This window comes from Alexandromys fortis, unplaced genomic scaffold (assembly GCF_014885135.2).
Source record: "Alexandromys fortis isolate MF-2015 unplaced genomic scaffold, M_Fortis_MF-2015_v1.1 scaffold_144, whole genome shotgun sequence".
Classification (NCBI taxonomy): domain Eukaryota; kingdom Metazoa; phylum Chordata; class Mammalia; order Rodentia; family Cricetidae; genus Alexandromys; species Alexandromys fortis.
In genome coordinates, this window is record NW_026068021.1 from 2726333 (window position 1) to 2744657 (window position 18325).

At 49.3% G+C, this 18325-nt stretch overlaps 1 protein-coding gene across 1 annotated transcript in view; it reads left to right on the plus strand.

Annotated features, from left to right (window-relative positions):
- The window catches only part of Mad1l1 (mitotic arrest deficient 1 like 1), a 315330-nt gene that overhangs the window by 64182 nt on the left and 232823 nt on the right, over positions 1-18325 (plus strand). The window contains exon 10 of the mRNA XM_050163154.1: positions 777-863. Within this exon, the coding sequence (XP_050019111.1) occupies positions 777-863 (87 nt within the window). The remainder of the gene's footprint in view (positions 1-776; positions 864-18325) is intronic.

Genomic DNA, 18325 nt, shown 5'->3' on the forward strand with positions numbered 1-18325 from the left:
GCTGTAGTAAGGTACTATGCACGGTTGGAGGGGTAGCTCATCTGCACCCAGGTGTGACCAGGATCTTACTCATGAAAATTGTACTGCACATAAGTGCACACACATTTAGAGGCTAGAGGTCTACCTTGGGTATTATTTTTTGATATCATCTACCTTGTCTTTTAAGTCGAGTCTCTCATTCGCCTGCGACTCACCAAGTAGGTTAGGCCAGGCAGAGAGCCCTAAGCACACACCTGTGTCAACCTTAGCAATGAGCAGGTGCCATCACATCTATTTGGCTTTGTATGTTCTTAAAATTTTTAATTCCATTTTGTTTAATCAATTAATTGTGTGTGCATGTGAAGTTCAGAGGACAAGTTGAGGGAATTGGTTCCTTTTCCCCACGTGGAGTCTAGGCATTGAACTCAGGTCCTCAGACTTGGTGGCAAGTACCTTTTTATCCACTGAGTCATCTTACTATCCCAACACACTCAGTCCCCTCCTACCCCAGCATGGCTTATGGGAACTGAACTCGGATCTTTATGCATTATGGAAATATGTTACCAACTGATGATAGCTCTAAGGTGTCTTTTGAAAGTAGTCTGCCTAGGTGGGTAGACTGTGTTTGGACCTAGATGCTGTGAGTCCTGGCTACTCTGCACATGGGCTGCAGAATCTCTCATGCAGATCTCTGAATTGCCCGTGGATGCTGTGACTTTGGTGTTTTGTTCTGTGTACACAGTTTGATCTGTTTCCAGGGAAAGCAGGAACTGAGTGTACCTTCTTTACCCCCTCAGGACTCCAGAGGACCTTTCCAGGTTTGTGGTTGAGCTGCAGCAGCGAGAGCTTGCCCTGAAGGAGAAGAATAATGCCATCACCAGCAGGTAGGTGGCCTGGGCGAGGCTGGCTGTACCCAGCATATAGGTGGCCTAGGCGACTCTGGCTGTACTTTTGTTCTGGGCAGTTTGAGTCCTGTGTATTTTTCTCCTGGGTTACTGGAAGTGGTTGTCTATTTTCCATTACTGTTACATAGTACCTGGGGCTAGATACTTTTCAAGAACTTTATTCTTGTAGGGCATAATGGTGGCCTTATTAGGGCATAGCTCTGCTTAGGACAACAGATGACAGGTTTGTGTATGCATGCATGTTTCGTGCTAGCTTGCATATTGGAGAAAGCTAGAGGGGAAGGGTTGGGGTTTTGTCTTAACAGCTCTTTGAGCACCAGCCAAGGGTTTCTGAGAGCTATCTCAGTGCCTTTGAAAGTTATTACCCTCAGTGGCCTAAAGAACTCTCATTCCATCTGCTTCCATATATGACTGCTTTAGGTGGACTCATTTAAATTGCATGCAAATCACACATTGGGAGATGGCTGTGCCTCATGGGCCCACGATCTGAGCCATTGCACTAGATGCTGCCTCACAGGCCAAAGAGCAGTGAGTCTTAGCTTGAGGCACTCTGCAAGTTGTCTTCCTGACCCCGGGTCCCTGCCTAGATCAGGAGCCTTGCAGCTTTCCGGCAGTATGTGGACTCTGATTGGCCCTTGGGTACATGCATGTGTGATGTATGCAGACCTTTGTGCTCACAGACATGAATATTCCATCTGGCCTGTGCCCTTGATCACAAGTGACAGAAATCTCACCCTGAGATTAGCAGCAGGCATGTGTGTTCCCTGGTCTGGTCGGAAGTCCAGGGGCAGCTATGAGGCCCCACTTGGCCTGTCGTGCTACTTGTCCTCCCTACTTTCCCAAGCCCGACACCAACTGTGTGGCTTACGTTTCTGCCCTGACACTAAAGGTCTGCTCAGATGTCAGTCACAAGTGTCAGATCCCCAGGTCACCCACACTCCCATCCCACCACCCTTTTTCAGGCTTGGGGACTCTCAGAAGTCAGGAGAGTGTCTCCGCTGAGACTCCTGGTTTCTTCTGACACATCCAGCCCAGGAGCAGCTGGGTGGAGGGTGCTCAGAGCAGGCAATGTCGGGGTTCACTCTTCAATTACACCAACCTCCCACCTTGTTGCAGTCACCAACCCCAAAGTGTCCAAATCCTTCTGGGAAGAGCTTCACAGCCCAGCCCCAAGTCAGTAGTTGGGGATAAGAGTGTCTACCCTCTGTTTTCTAGTCCTTTTGTGACCAGCTCCAGTCTGAGCATGGTGGGGTTGGACCACCTTATCTCTTAAGCAGAGGAGCTTGTTGAGGATACCAGTAGACATGCCTGTCACCCAGTGGAGCCCAAGAGTTTTAGGGTTCTGCCAGTAACCAGAGTCTGAAGCCTAATGCGTTTGGTCTTTTTTCACGTTAGCCTGGTCCCCTGTCCATTTGTCCTGGGGCTGGCTGCTCAGATGGTCTTGTGACTTTGAGGTGCCATCCTAGGTTTAGTGTTGCAACAAGAGACAAAAAGTAGTCTACTTCGAGTCTTTTCTGGAAATGGAAGGCTTTTCTGGGGCCCCAGTCCAGCTGATCCCCTTCAGTGACCAAAATTGGATGTGTGCCTATTCAGATCCTATACTGATGGAAGATGGGGTTGCTATGGTGAGCCCAAGGTCATTCTATGTGTGATTGAGCTACCTAAGGCCAGTGGGACTGGCTTCTGCAGAGCCAGAGGGATCACTGCAGGGCCATGTGCAGTGATCAGGGCCTCTAGTGCCCTTGCATGGACAGGCGCTGGGGGGAACATGGAGCTGACCCGTTTATTGTTGATGATCCAGCCATAGCCTGTCCTCTTGTGGAGACAGTGTTTAATCATTTATTACTAGCCAGAAGGAAAGGTTTCTCATATTGAGTGCTGATGTCACTCTGAAAATTGGCTTCTAGAAGCATCTGGTTATGTTGGACATAATCACATCCATTTACTTGAGGAAGCTCACATGATAAAGATTGCCTTTTGCTTTCAAAGCCACTGTCAGATGAAACGGGCGTGAAAAGTGATTTGAAATTAAAGCTTGAACGTTTGCCTGGTGATCCTCTTCATTTTCCTCTGACTATGAAACGGAATGAACTATTAAAGGGAAGGAAACCTGTCTGCGATTCCCTCCCACCCAGAAGTTAACTGTTGTGACCAACACAGTAAGACTCGGGTTTGCCCGAGAACCACGGGGCAGGGGGGCCCATTGGTACACTTTCCACCATACCTGGCTTATGTTTGCCTGTGCCAGGGGCAGGCAGGGCTGGGGGGTCCTCAGAACCAGTACACCTGTAACATCAGGGCATCCCATGGGTATGCCTGGTGTTTCCCTCTCTTCTGTAGAATGCCATGGTCCCTAGTGAGCAGATCTCAGGGAGGAGAGGCATGGTCCACAGTATTGCCTCTGCCTCCCGGGGAACATTTTTCCAAGATGAGTTGTGATATGGGAGTGTCATATATCAATCTGTTGATTTCATTGGTTAATTAAATAAAGAAACTGCTTGCCCTGATAGGTTAAAACATAGGTGGGAGGAGTAAACAGGAGGAAGAGGAAGTGAGGTAAGACTCCTTAGACAGATGCGAGATAGCTCTGCTCTCAGAGACACACGCGATGAAGCTCCGACCCAGGATGGACGTAGGCTAGAATCTTCCTGGTAAGCACACCTTGGGGTGCTTACACACATTATTAGAAATGGGCTAGTCCAGGTGCGAGAGTTAGCTGAGAAGAGGCTAGACAGAAATGGGCCAAGCAGTCTTTAAATGAATACAGTTTGTGTGTTGTTATTTCGGGGCATAAGCTAGCAGGCGGCCGGGGTGCTGGGGACGCAGCCCCGCCGCTCCTATTTCAACAGAGTTGTTTTGGGGTTTTTAATGTGCTGGTCTTCTGTGCCTGTCCTGGAACTAGCTCTTGTAGACCAGGCTGGTCTCGAACTCACAGAGATCCACCTGCCTCTGCCTCCCAAGTGCTGGGATTAAAGGTGTGCGCCACCACTGCCCGGCTTTGTCTACTCTTCTTTTTTTTTTTTTCTTTTTCCTTTTTTTTTTTGGTTTTTCGAGACAGGGTTTCTCTGTGGTTTTGGAGCCTGTCCTGGAACTAGCTCTTGTAGACCAGGCTGGTCTCGAACTCACAGAGATCCACCTGCCTCTGCCTCCCAAGTGCTGGGATTAAAGGTGTGCGCCACCACTGCCCGGCTTTGTCTACTCTTCTATCTATTGACCATGTCTGAATCTTGCAAACAAAAGTTTGCTTCTTTTGTGGCTTTCAAACTCCTACCCTGAACTTCATAAGCTGTGGCTTGATTCTGTTTTCTTTCTCCCTTCCTGCCCCCATCTTCCTTTCCCTTCCTCTTTCCCTTAATTCCTTATCCCTCTAGTCCTTCCTTTTCCCTTCTCTCTCTCTCCCCTTTCCCCCTTCTCTTTCTCATCTACCTTCTCACTTCCTCTGGTCATCCTCTCTTTCATCTTTCCATCTGTCTTCCTCCTCTTCCTCAGCCCTGTTTTGCTGTGAGGAAAGTGTAGACTTTGTTCAGTGCAGTCTCAGGATGCCTGCCCACGATGCTCATCGACTGTTGGAAGGCAGGACTCCCGCCCCATCTTTCTTCTGTGAAGAGCATGGCAGCACCTCCAGTCTTGGGGGCATTCACTCAGGTGTACAGCCCCTCCCAACCCGGCATGTGAGTCATCTGCCTCTGCCAACCCTAACTGTGTTTGAAGGTTGGCATTGGGCACCCCTGCTGGGAGCCAGAGAGTGAGTGTGTGTGTAGGTCCGTTTACTTGGGGCGCGAGGTGCTGCTAGTTGGCTAGTTGCGTGTTGGCTGCAGTCACCTCAGCAGGCCTGTGGGGGGGGGGACGGAGCCATGCCTCTGGGAAGGCTGCTAAGCAGGGCTCTGAGGTGCAGGGCAGTAGGGGCCTCACTGAAGGAGGCAGAGCCACTGACGTCATCTGCCTCTGGGAAGATCAGATGATGTCACACCCTGGAGTTTCCAGCTAGCCAGAAGCAAGGCACAGGCTTCTTTCCTTTGATCTCATCTTTGAGATGGGATGGCCTTGATCCTTAGCTGGTTAGGTGTGGTTCTGAACTCATTAGACTGAAACAGATTTTTTTTTTTTTTAAAGACATTGTTGATCTAGGACTCCCTGGAATTTCCTGTGTAGCCTCTGCTGGCCTTGGACTCATAATCTTGCTTCCTCAGCCTCCCTAGTGCCGGCGTGAGGTGCTTGTTATCCCATTCAGTTGAATTTATTTTCTCTTTTATCTGAGTGTTTGGGTGAAAGCCCAAAGGTGCGGCTCACTCTTCCTCCTAGAGGGTGCTGGGGTTTTTGAGTAGCAGGAGATGGAGGTGGGGGCTGGTAGAGGGGAGTAGGGGTTGGGGAGAATGTTACAGGGCATGTATGGATGGAGGCATAGATGATGTGGCCTGTTCGGTAGGCAGAAAGGATCTGGTAGTCTTTGCTCAGGTGAATGTTGTCTGTTGAAGTGGAGAACATGTCTCTGCGTGGCTTTGTTGGGGAATGCATCCCTTGTGTTGGGCAGTTCTCTGATTCGTGAGGACCAGATGGGAAGGGTCCATGTTCAGGATATGTGCAACCAGGTTGGGAAGATTCCTGCTTGGTGGACAAAGGGGCAGCTTTCCCAGTGGGCACCAGTAGGGGATCCTCAAGGAGGTGCTGGCTGTACATTCCCATTGAGGGCAACTGTGAGCCATTGGGCTGCGCCTGCTCCTCTCCTCACCCACTGTGCACTGCTCACAGGCACCATCCATCATGGATATGGATGGGGCTGTCAGGGCCTGCCTGTGCATCCTCGGCACCTTCACACAGGATCTGATTACAGTGTCAGGAGCCCTGCCCTCTTCACTGTGCCAGCGTTGCCTCTTGTCCTGTAGGACTGATTTATCTCTTGGCTTTGTGGCTAAGGGTTTGTTGCATGGGGTTTGGTTGTAGATGTTGGGTGTGTCCTCTGTTCACTGTCCAGCACTGCCCGAAAAGTCCCCTCTGCTCTTGCTGGGGCTCTTTAGAGTCAGGAGTCAGGGGCCCAGATCTCTACTGTGTCACCATTATTACTTCCTGGCTTCCTGTTGGCTGTGCTGAAGTGTTGTAGCCCGAGTGTCAGACAAGAGGCTCACTGACTACTCAGTTAAGTTATCATGTAGACAGACACTTACAGGATGGTCCCCTGCACCTTGTGAATGTTGACAGAACCGAGAAAACTTGTGCAGGGATTTGAGGGGGTTTCTGTGTTTTGCTGGATGGGGGAAGGGGTGGTAGAGAGAACAGGGCCTCTTTGTCATCTGTGATGGGAGCAACCAGTGTCCTTGGGTTTTCATTGCTTGGAATAATCTTCCTAGGCAGTGTCTGATTTGTCCTAGGTAGGTATGGTCCCCATTCCCTCAACCATTTTCAGAAGGTGAATTTGAACCCCAGTGAATCTGCAGGGAGGCAGTAGAAACAAAACTAGAACCAGTCTGTCAGTCTCCCAAGCATCCATGCTACAGCTCTGGTCAGAACCCAGATTGCCAAGGAAGTCCCGAAACAAATTTTGTCTGGGCCATTTCAAGTTTTCCAGCCTGCCACCTCCTGAGATGCTCATGTAAGGCAGAGCCACTGGAGCAAGCTGCGTAGTGATGTAGACATGGAAGCTCCCCCCTCCACTCTGCCTTGTCTGCTCCATCCATGTGGGCCAGGCTGAGCTCTTGGAACTGAGACACACTTTTTCCAGCCAGCTTTCATGAGCTACCTGTTCACACCCAGGGCTGCACTTGCTGTGGCCTCACCTTGTGGTGAGATAATCTCCTGCTGCTCGGTGGAGCATCCTGTGCCTGCAGACCTGGGGCAGGATTTGGGGACCAGACGTGTTGAGTCCTGAGGTTCCTGTTGTTCAGGTCATTTTCAACACCTGCTTGTCTATCAGAGGGGCCTTAAGAGGAAACAGTGAGTGGAGGGTGTTGCCCCATCTGTGCACGGAGCCTGTGCCCTGACTTTCTCCATTGGCTCCAAAGAGCCAGGTAAGTTCAGCGTCGGAGTCATATTTTTTGCCTGTTTGTCTAGAGCAGTTAGGCCACCCTCTCACAGCATCTTTAATATAATGAGGCCTTGTCACCTGTGTGAGCCGGTGCCCGCATGAGTTATAACGCTCTCAAGCTGTCTAGAGGCCAGCAACTCCAGTGACAGGTGCTCAAGATTAATGATGTAGGGACATGTTTTGTGCCTCCAAGGGGGTGTCATGCCGCCACCCTGGAGCTGTGATGAGGGTGAGCAGTTATTGCTGGCTCCAAACTCGGGTTGCCTGTGCTTGGATCTCAGGTCCACCACTGAGGAGCACTTTGTCCTTGGACAGTTTAATCAGCCTGTCCACAGTGAAGGCACCTTTTCAGGTGGGGTGTGTACAAGAGGGTGAAGGATTGACCATAAAGGATATAGGCTGGTGTCTGGAACAGTAAACAAGGGCCTGAGTAGGCACCGTAGTCATCTTTATTGTCATCTGTGTTTGTGGCGCCATCATGAAAAGTTCCTAAGACATGACAGCCCCGGCACTGGAGTGTTCCCAGTGGGCACCACAGGCAAGATGGGTTTTGGTGGATGATTGCTGGTGATGGCCAGGCCTGGAGATGAATGCATGACAATGGAGATGATGCTGGAATTTGTTATGGTTGATTGGGTGGGCAGGAGAGGAACAGCGAGCAGCCAGCCCTGGCCTGGCTCATCTCCCATAGCCATGCCCCCTGCCAGGTCTTATGCTCATTGCAGCCATTTACTGTTTTGGCATGAGCTAGCTCCTGGGCTTGTCAGGGACAGAGGCGGAGGCCTTAAATGTCCATCTGGTTCTTTCCACCGGCGTGAATGGGCTTTGGCAGAACAGTTGAGTCAGCTTGCCTCTGGTGGGCTCTCTCCACCTGTCCATGGCAGCCCCCACTGTGTGTTTCAGGTATGCAGTGGGACCTGCTCACTTTGACCACAGGCCTCTCCTCAGTGGTTCCAGACCAAGTTCCTTCAGGGGCCGCCAGTCACGGTTCATGTGCCTCTAGAGACTTCGCTGGGGCCTATGGAGGAACACTCTGAGAGAGGCTGTACTTTCCTTCCTGGAACAGGGAGGCCATGTCCCTTGTAGCCTAGGCTTCCCTTCATTTGTAGATTGGTTGTATCAATACTTGTTTCTGAGCTGACTGTTGTCTGGGCTCCTTATGGAGCTGTGGAGGCTTAGGCTGTTGGCCGAGCTCCCTGGCTTTGATTTTAGTACCGAGGCTGTGAGTATGGTGTATGGTTACAAACACTTATGTTTCCAAAACTCAGCCAGGGTGGGCCCTGCATGGCTGGCCAGACAGACACTGTCTTGCCACCTGCTTTCTGTGCAATGAGCTGTCTGTAATGGCCTCACCATCATCCTTCTAGGCCCGGGTCTGTGCCCTATCTCAAGTCTTGTTGAAGTGCATGCTTGTTTTCTCCGTTCTAGGACTCATGCCACTCTGACACTGCTTTTTCTAAAGCGACAAACTGTGTCATTCTTTTCTACACCTGCTTTCTGCACAGCTGTCCAAAGGACACTTTATGACTCAAGTCACGCCATATTGTCCCCACACCTGAGCCTTCCCCTGGTGCTGTGTCTCCAGAGTGCTGGCTCAGTCCAGGGTCTGTGCACCCCCTCCTGGCCGCCTTTCCACCCCTCCCTGACGTGCCTTAGTGTTATGCTTTCAGCCTTGTGTCTTATTTCCCCTTGTGGCTTGGCAAACCCGTCAAAGCTAGGATTCTTGTTTAAATGAATATACATTTGCCTCTGCCTAACCGTGTCTGTGTCCATCTGCTTGTCTGCCTCAGTGCAGGGTCTGTGCCTGGCTTGTCTGACAGTGAGTCTGACAACATTGCAGCCACAACACACGCTCTCTGCAGCTGAGCTGGATGAGCCAGAGCTATTGACAGCCGCACAGGCCTGGGCTTATACTGTTGAGTTGGCTGTGGCCTGTAAGGCCGTCTGCATCTCCCTTCCCTGCTGTCCTCTGTTCCCTGTCACTTGGGCTCCTGTACTGCCAGAGGTGGCAGCAGCTGAGCTTGGGAGCTGGTACCTTATAATGCCTGTGTCTGGTCTGGCACTTGGCATTATCTGTCACAAGTAACTCTAGCCCACCTGCTTCAGCCTGGAGCCTCTGAATGGCTTAGGGCTATGAGCATGGCCACACCCCATTCCGATTAGTGCCTAAGCAATAAGCTCTCTCCAGTTTTCTCTTACATGGTACCTAGGAAGCAGCTTCTGTGCCAGGGCTGAGACTGTGCCAAGCAGGATGAACCAGAGTTCAGCTCTTGTAGGACTTACGTGCACTGGGCCTCAGCACAGGCCTGATGTCAGTGGGGATGGTAATACAGAGTGCTGGGCAGCAATGGTGTCATCCTGGGCTGCTTGCAGAGAGAAGGGGTGAGATGGAGACATTGGGGGAGGAGCCAAGGTATAAGCGTGCGTGCGTGTGTGCGTGCGTGCGTGTGTGTGTGTGTGTGTGTGTGTGTACATGTACTCATGTACAGGCACAGACATGATGATACAGAAGTGTGGAACCTGTGTAAAGTGTTTGCATTTCACTAGCATATATGGCTATGAAAGTAGATGAGGGAACATTTCTTAGTGGATGCGGGTTTTGTTTGGATCCTATAATACCAGAACTGTTTGTTTGTTTATTTATTATTTGGTGTGGGGGAGAGCAAAATAGAATGAAAAGCGACTTGAAGTGTACACTGATATGTGGAGAGCAGCTACCCAAGTGTGAACCCTTCTGCAGCCCCAGTGGCATGGGGCGGGGGCATATTGCCCATAACTGCCCTGCAAGGGGCATGCTGCTCTTAGCCTCCTCCAGCCCCAGGACTGCCTGGCCAGGAGCCACGGTCACATGGGGAGAGATACTGTGTACTGTTTGCCTCTCCACCCCTCCTTATGACAGTGGGCTCCATGGCCCTTCTTTGGATGCTGGGGTGCCTCAGCGGAGAACCTGCCACATTCCCTCCATCCTGATCCTCTTGTATGCCCGTCCTGCCTCCTAGGAGACACTCATGTAGTGACCTGGGCTTGAACCTGAAGGCTGCCCACACCAAATTCATCTGGTCTGGTTTTGACCTCGGTTGCAGAATGCACTAAGCATTGTGGGCTGCTTTGCTGGTGGACTGGTTTACCTACCAAGTTATGGCCCCAGCCACCGTCTTTTCCTCTAACACGCTTACCAAACAAGGGCTTTGAGCATGGCTGTGTAGCACTCTGCCTGAAGTCTTGTTAGTATGTGCCTTAGGAAAGTCACCTTCCATCTGGTAGGTTTGGGTGCCATAGAACAGACCCAGTGTTCTGCTTGCTATTCCAGGTTAGGGACCCAGCGAGCTGGTATCTGACACCATACTTTTTATACAGTTCCCTTAGCACACTGTTCTGAAGGGAACATAAGGGCAGGTGGGATATAGAGTCAGAAGTGTGACTGGTAGCTCCCACAGTACTTACCATGTGTAGCTGGGGACTTCTGGCCCCTCTGCGCAAGTTTGCCTGTCTTTTTTGTTTTCAGATACTCTCCTTGCCTCCTCCTCCTTCTCCTCCTCCTCCTCCTTCTCCTCCTCCTCCTCCTCCTCCTCCTCGTCCTCCTCCTCCTCCTTCTCCTTCTTCTTTTTTTTTTTTATTTAAAAAAAAAAAAGCAGGAACAGAACCCAGTGGCACTGCCCCAGAGCTGTGTATGTGCTGGAACTGGGCCTGGTTTAAGCTCTTGGCACAGGGCAGCCTCAGAAGGCCCTGGCAACTGGTTGCAGTGCCCAGCTTTGGACATGAGATGGTGCCTATAGCACTCGGAGCCCTGCCTGCTTACTCCTTGAGGCTTCCTTCCGGAGCCTCCCAAGCGGTGTCATTCGAACCAAGTCTATAAATTTTGTGACCAATTAATTAGTGGGAGAGCGGGAGGGGGAGAGAGAGACTGGAAAGACCTTGTGATGAGTGGCCATCTGTCACAGGTGTCTCCCTGGAGGGTTTAACTCTCTTCCTGTCCTGTGTGCTGTGTGATCTTTGCTATTGAGTTCTTTGATGAGATGGGCTGGTGAGTGCCATAGTGTGTGTGTGTGTGTGTGTGATATAAACCCCCAACCCTAGCTTGACCTTGGCCCTGTTTAAGACACTCCTCTGTTTCAGGCTGCCTCTGTTCTCCTACTCTGCCTTGAGACCAAGTCTGGGTCCCCCATCTCCCAAAAAGCACACCCAGCCCATCCTGGGATTGAGAGCCAGGTCTGGGTCTTTTATTGAATGTTCCAAGTTCCCTAGGTGTGTCTACCTGTTCTTGATTGTGGTCTAGGGAGGCACAACTGTGGGGGTGAAAGACCCTTGCTGATGGGCCCTGTGTGTGGTGGGTAATGGGCACCTTTACCCTTCTTCACGGCCAGATTGCTGTCCTTCTATGCCTGCCTTTTGTCCTCCCCCATTATCCTGGAGTGGGGGAGGGCCAGGGTTCTGGACCTGTTTGCTTGTTTGGCTCTTCAGCTAGGGGAGCTGCCATTAACATTTCTTACCCGGACTGTTGCTTTGTGTGTCTTGCATATCCATATTTAAAGTGGTATTTACATATTCATAGATTTTTAAATAAGTTCTTATTGTTAAGGGATGTAGAAATGGATAAAATGTGAAACTCCCTCTTCTATTCAAGCACCAAAGAAAACTTCACCCCCTCCTACCCTGAATGCTGTCACTTTCTGAGTGGTAAGCTCTGTTGCCATGGAGATTATTCTGGAAGTCAGCTGTCCTGTCCCATGGCCCTCTTTCAACTCTACCCTGCCTAGCCCAGGTCCAACACACTGCGCGGTTCAGTAGTCCACTTCCCACAGCCATGCAGTAAGGTCTTGTCACACTCTGGGTCCCTCTGGCATGACCCTTACCTCCTGATGGAATCCTGGAGACACCATCTCCATTTTTGTCCGTGTGTGTGTGTGTGTGTGTGTGTGTGTGTGTGTGTGTACATAAGGCCAGGGGTTTGCGTTGCTTCCTCCTTTAACCTCATTTTTTTCAGAGTCTCTTGCTGAACCTGGAGCTGGCCTGACTTGCCTAGTGTCCTGTCTCTACCTTCCCAGTGCTGGGATTTCAGGCATCACTATTACCCCTGGCTTTAGGTGGATATTGGGGATCCATATTCAGGTGATGCTTGTATTACAAGGACTTTCCCACCCCTCTTCTCATCCACTGCCTACCCCTGTTCCCACATTTCCCTTCTTTTGGAAGAAAAGCCTAAGACAGATAAGGCTTGTCATTTTGGAAGTGACAGAGTCAGAGATGACTCTGTCGTTAAATGCCCCTGCCCTGGCCTCAGGCACTCCTTGCTCTGCAGCTGGTGCCTGGGACTTTGAGGGACCCTGCAGTTCCCTTTTCTGTGGAAACAAACACTCTTTTCTCCCTATAGGCTTCCATGAAGGCCATTGTAGTTGGATTTTTCTTTGGGTCACCAGTTCCCAAATAAGAACATAGAGACTTCTTATTAATTATGAAAGCTTGGCTTTAGCTTAGGCTTGTCCCACTAGTTCTTATAACTTAAATTAACCCATTCATATTAATCTACATTTTGCCCCGTGGCTTTTTAGCCTTTCTTTCATTCTGTATGTCTGACTCCCTCCATGCCTCATTGGCATCTCTTTTCTTTCTTTCTCAAGCCTAAATTTATCCTCCTACTTATTCTCCCTGTCTGGAAGTCCTGCCTATACCTCCTCCCTTGCTATTAGCTGTTCAGCTTTTTATTAGACCAATCAAGGCACCTTAGGCAGGCAAGGTAAAATAGCAGTATATCTTTACATAGTTGAACAAATGCAGTCTATCTTTATATAGTTAAACAAATGTTCTGCAACATAAACAAATGCAGTGTTTCTTTACATAGTTAAACAAATATTCCACAACAGGTCATAGGTCAGAGATGACCCAGCATAGCTGGTTTTACATCTTGGAGCTGTCTAACTTTGCTTCTGGAATATCTATGTATGGTAAGCCCAATGTAGACACTGAGAGAATAGAAGAGCCAAGGAATTAGATTCAGTGGGCTAGCCTCGTCTGGAGGTCAAGTCTGGGTAGGCACTTTGGGTCTAGAGACCAGAACCGTACGATCCATAAAGATGTGACTGCTCTCCTGGTCAGTGGCTGGCATGTGGCAGTGGATTGACGCAGGACACTAGAGTATGAGCAGTGAACACATGATTGGAAATGTCTTCAGGGACTCTACTTGACATTGCTTTGACAGAATCAGACCTAGAGGGCATAATTTTTGGTGTCTGCCTTTTCTCCCTTTTTTTTTTTCTAAGCATGACATTGCGTTTTGTCATCTCAGTGAGGTCTTCGTTGACCATGGTGTCTGGGAAGCCCTAGAAGACAACAGTAGACGTGACTGCATCCATCAGCAGTGGAAGCTGATGTGCAGAAAATGAGATGAAGGAAGCAGCAATTGAGTGCTGTAGTCTGCATTCCAAATAGCTTAGCTATCTCCACTGAGACTACAGTCACTGGGCACAGTTGAGCTCATGGCACCCCTTTCCCTGCCAACAGCCCGCAGGCCTCACCTGCACTGCTCAGTGCCTTTGTTAGGACTGGAATGAAGAAACACTGCTGGCATTCCTTGGGACTCCTCAGGGGTGGCATCACTTTGCCTGTCACTAGAGGGCAGTGAGGGCTGCCTACTTTTGTCACTGAGTAGTGTAGAGGGAGTTGGCATTGGCCAGGTTCCTGGTGACTGAGCTGCCACTAGGTCCTCTGTGTAGATACTCTAACTCTGGCTTGTCCTGGCTGGCTGTCTTGACACGGTGCTCTGTGGCTTGGATGGTTCTCAGGACCAGAGTCCAGGGAGGTAGCCATTGTTGCTGAGGACAGAGGTGCCTCGCTGCTGGATTTGGGATAGGCAGCTTTCTTGCTCAGCGATCTTGGTTGCAGACCCATGAGTCTTTATTTTATTTTTATTGATTTTTATTGAGCTTTACATTTTTCTCTGCTCCCCTCCTCTTCCACCCTCTCCCATGGTCCTCATGTCCCCAGTTTACTCAGGAGATCTTGTCTTTTTCTACTTCCCATGTAGATTAGATCTATGTATGTCTCTCTTAGGGTCTTCTTTGTTGTCTAGGTTCTCTGGAATTGTGATTTGTAGGCTGGTTTCTTTGCTTTATGTTTAAAAACCGAGTGAGTACATATGATAATTGTCTTTCTGAGTCTGGGTTACCTCACTCAAAATGATGTTTTCTAGCTTCATCCATTTTCCTGCAAAATTCAAGATGTCATTATTTTTTTTTTTCCTGCTGTGTAAGTACTGTGTTGTGTAAGTGTACCACATTTTCCTTATCCATTTTTTGGTCGAGGGGCATTTAGGTTGTTTTCAGGTTCTGGCAATGACAAAGCTGCTATGAACGTAGCTGAGCACATGTCCTCATGGCACGATTGAGCATTCTCTGGATGGTATTGCTGCAGACCCACGAGTCTTCAGGAGGGCTGCCCTGTTGCTCGGGGTCCCAGGTTCTAAGCACCCCAGCTTAATGCCAGTCTTCGCTTGACTGTGCGCGCACCTGGCTTGAAGTTGGAATTAGTGTACTCTATGTCGGGGCTGCTGGCAGTGCCGTGTGCTGCGGAGGGATCTCTAGGACAGTTGTGTAGCAGGAAGAGTTGGAACCAAAGCTCCTAAAGGTGCTGTGGAGATTCCCAGCCGACTCCAGTCACTTTCTCCAGAAAATCTCTTCCTCCAAAAGTCTCTACAACCTTTCTCAGCAACATCACCCATTGGGGACCAAGTGTTCAAATACAGGACCTGGAGGGGACATTTTTCATTGACCCACCACACCCAGCAGCTGTGAACCGCCAGTATCTCCTTAGGGAGAGGTGGGACCCCTAAGTTTCTTCTCCGTTCATAATGGAATATTGACTGGCCCGGACTGGGGCCCAGTCTCATACAGACCTTGCCAAGGGATCACTGTGTACTTATGAGTGCAGCAGGCATGTCTTTTCCAGAAGTCTGGTCCCCTCACATGTCACCTTCCCCAAGCGCTTACACGCTCTCTTTCCCCTAGGCAGGTGTTTTCCTACACGCCACCAGGTTTAGTGAGAGAAGTGATGTGTCACCTCCTTTACTTTTGGTCAAAGGAGATTTAGTGGATTCCCAGGTCTCCCTCTGTGGTGAATCTGTTGTGGTTTGTTGAAGTCCAGTGTCTCCTCCTTATTGTCCAGTGCTTGGGGTGTGCAGCTTGTTGTAGTATGCATTTGGTTCTAGTGGGCTGCTCTTCTCTCTGTCTGTCAGTCTGTTTGTCCATCTTTCTCTGTGTCTGTCTGTCTGTCTGTCTGTCTGTCTGTCTGTCTGTTCATGCAAGATTCCAGAGACTCAACAACAGCTGAGCTATACAGCAACACAGTGCTTTAGATTGCAAGGTAGTGATCAGGGCGGCTGTACACATGTCAGTGTGCCCAGCTCAGCTGCTTCCTGTGAGCCAGCAGCAGCTGTGGGCATGAAAACTCAGAAACAGACTGCCATTTACAGAGCACCAAATAATGGAAAAAAAAAAGACTGTGAATATGGATAGAGCCTATATGAGGAAAATTATGAGTTTGATGAAAAAAAATCAAAGTTGTAAAAATTCAGAAAGATATACCATGTTCATGGACAGAAGAGTCAGTGCTGTGAATATAACAACTCTTACTGGTCTGGATGCAGTATGACCTCAGGTGCAATCCCAGAAGTTATTCTGTGGGTTTTGTGTGTGCGTGCGCATACATGCATGTGTGCATGTTCATGTGTGGGTGCGTGTACTTGTGTCCTAGGGTGCGTGAGCACACACCTGCATATGTATGTGGAAAGGCCAGAGGACAGTCTTGTCTCTCGTTCTTCAGGTGCTATTTCTTGAATCAGGGTCTCACTTGCTTGGAACTCACCGAGCAAGCTAGGCTAGCTCATCTGGGTGCCCCAGAGGTTTGCCTATCTCTGCTTCCCCAGTTTCTAGATTACAAGTGCCTGCTGCTACCATGCCTTCTCTCTCCCAGTGTGAATTCCTCACCTTGCTCAGAACTTTACCCACTAGCCATCTCTCTCAGCCCTGTTTTCAGGATGTTGACTCATAGTTTTGCTTCCTTTTTTTTTGATTTTGTTTTTGTTTTTCTAGATAGAATTTCTCTGTGTAGCCCTGACTGTCCTGAAACTTAGTTTGTAGACCATGCTGGTCTCTGTCTCCAGAGTGCTGGGATTAAAGCCACCACGCCCAGCGGCACATAGTTTCCTAAGTTTATGTGGGAAAGCAAGAGACCTAGATTTGCCGTGACCCCTTTGAGAAAAATTGAAGGAAGTGACTGACATTTGACTGCAGGATTAAGTGGGAAACTGCAGTGACAGAGGCAGTGTGCCTGCCAGGACGGTGGAAGGGCTCTGTGGGTCATCAGCAGTCAGCTGTCTCTGGCAGCAGTGCACAGGCAGGTCAGAGGTACGAGAGCTTTGCCACAAGTGTCACTGGAGCAACTTAGTAGCCACGGGAAAGAACCTCAGGCCCACGCCTTACATCTCTTGCCAGCGCTAAAATCTATGTGTAAAACCCCAAACTTGAAAATTCCTAGGAGGTGACAGGACCTTCAATTTCGTGTTGACTTTTGATACCCAACATGAAAGGCACAATTCCTGGAAGAAATAATTGATAAACTGGGCTTCATTAAAATTAAAAGCATCTGCTCTGCTGACTGTATTGCCAATAGAATAACAAGAGAAGTCATAGTCAGCTGTAGTGGTGCAGGCCTGTCATCCTGGCTAGTAGGAAAGCTCAGGCAAGGGTATTACAAGTTTAAGGTCTGCCTGGGATACAAAATGCGTTCAGGTTTAGTTTGAGCAACTTAGTGAGACTCTGTCTCATATCTAAAATCAAGGCTAAAAATTAGTATAGTGGTTGAGCATCCGCCTAGAACTGCCTGATGAGGGGGTTATAGGTGTGGCTCAGTGGTTGAGCACCTGCCTAGAATCCCCCGTGAGGGGCTGGGGGTGTGGCTTAGTGGTCGAGTACCTGCCTAGAATCCTCCGTGAGGGGCTGGGGGTGTGGCTCAGTGGTAGAGCCCCTGCCTGGAATCCCCCAGTGAGGGGCTGAGGTGTGGCTCAGTGGTAGAGCACCTGCCTAGAATCCCCCAGTGAGGGGCTGGGGTGTGGCTCAGTGGTAGAGCACCTGCCTAGAATCCCCCAGTGAGTGACTGGGGTGTGACTCAGTGGTAGAGCCCCTGCCTAGAATCCCCCAGTGAGGGGCTAGGGTGTGGCTCAGTGTTGATATATGACATATATGTGACATGCACAATAATGTGTTATATGTATGTGACATGTGTAAAGCCAAGGTTCAATTCCTAGTCTTTTTTTTTTTAATATTTATTTATTTGTCATGCACACAACATTCTGTCTGTGTGTATGTCTGCAGACCAGAAGCGGGCACCAGACCTCATCACAGGTGGCCGTGAGCCACCATGTGGTTGCTGGGAATTGAACTCAGGACCCTCGGAAGAGCAGGCAATGCTCTCAACCACTGAGCCATCTCTCCAGCCCTCAATCCCTAGTCTTGTGGCAGCAGTGGTGGAAGAATAGTAGCCATAAAACATGAGAAAATATTTGCAAAATACATGTTGAACAATTAACAGAATATCAAATATACAATGAACCCTTAAAACCCAGCAGTACAATCAAGTTAACAAAGTGGTTAAAGATCTGAGAGTAGACTTCTCACTGAAGAGAGAAGCAGATGGCAGATAAGCGTTTGAAAAGATGTTCACCATCACAAGTCACTCAGGACTGTAAATGAAGACGAGGCACCCCTGTATGCCTATTGAAATGTCTCAACTCCAGAGCTCTGGCCGTGCTAAACGCCAGCAAAGGAATAGACAGAAGCTGTCATTCTTTGCTGGTGGGAATCTGAGATGGTACAGCTATTTTAGAAGCAGTTTCTTACAAAGGTAAACATACTTTCACCATGTGGCTCAGCAGTTGTACCCTCTGGGACATAACTAGATGAATCAGAACCTGCATCCACACAGCAACTTGCACAGAAGCACTGACAGTGCTTTATTTTAACCTGTGAATATGTGTGTCACTATGGGCATGCATGTGCCGCACGGATATATGTTGATGGGAAGACAACCTCAGTGTCAGTACTTTCTTCCCACCTTGTTGGAGACAGGGGCTTTCTGTGGGTTTTCCACTGCATACATCAAACTAGCTGACTCACAGGCTTCTGTGGCTTCCTTGAAGAAATGCTGCGATTACAGCTGTGCACTACTAGGTCTGCCTCTACCTAGGTTCTAGGGTTCTGAATGCCATCCTCCTGTTCGCATGGGAAATGCTTTACCCACTGAGTTCATCATCATAGTCCAAGCTTAATTGGCAAAGCCTTGGAAGTAGGATGACTTGGTGATTGGATACATAAACTGGAACACCCAGAAAGTGGGGTACTGTTGACTGCTAAAAAAGGGGGGGACTGTGAAG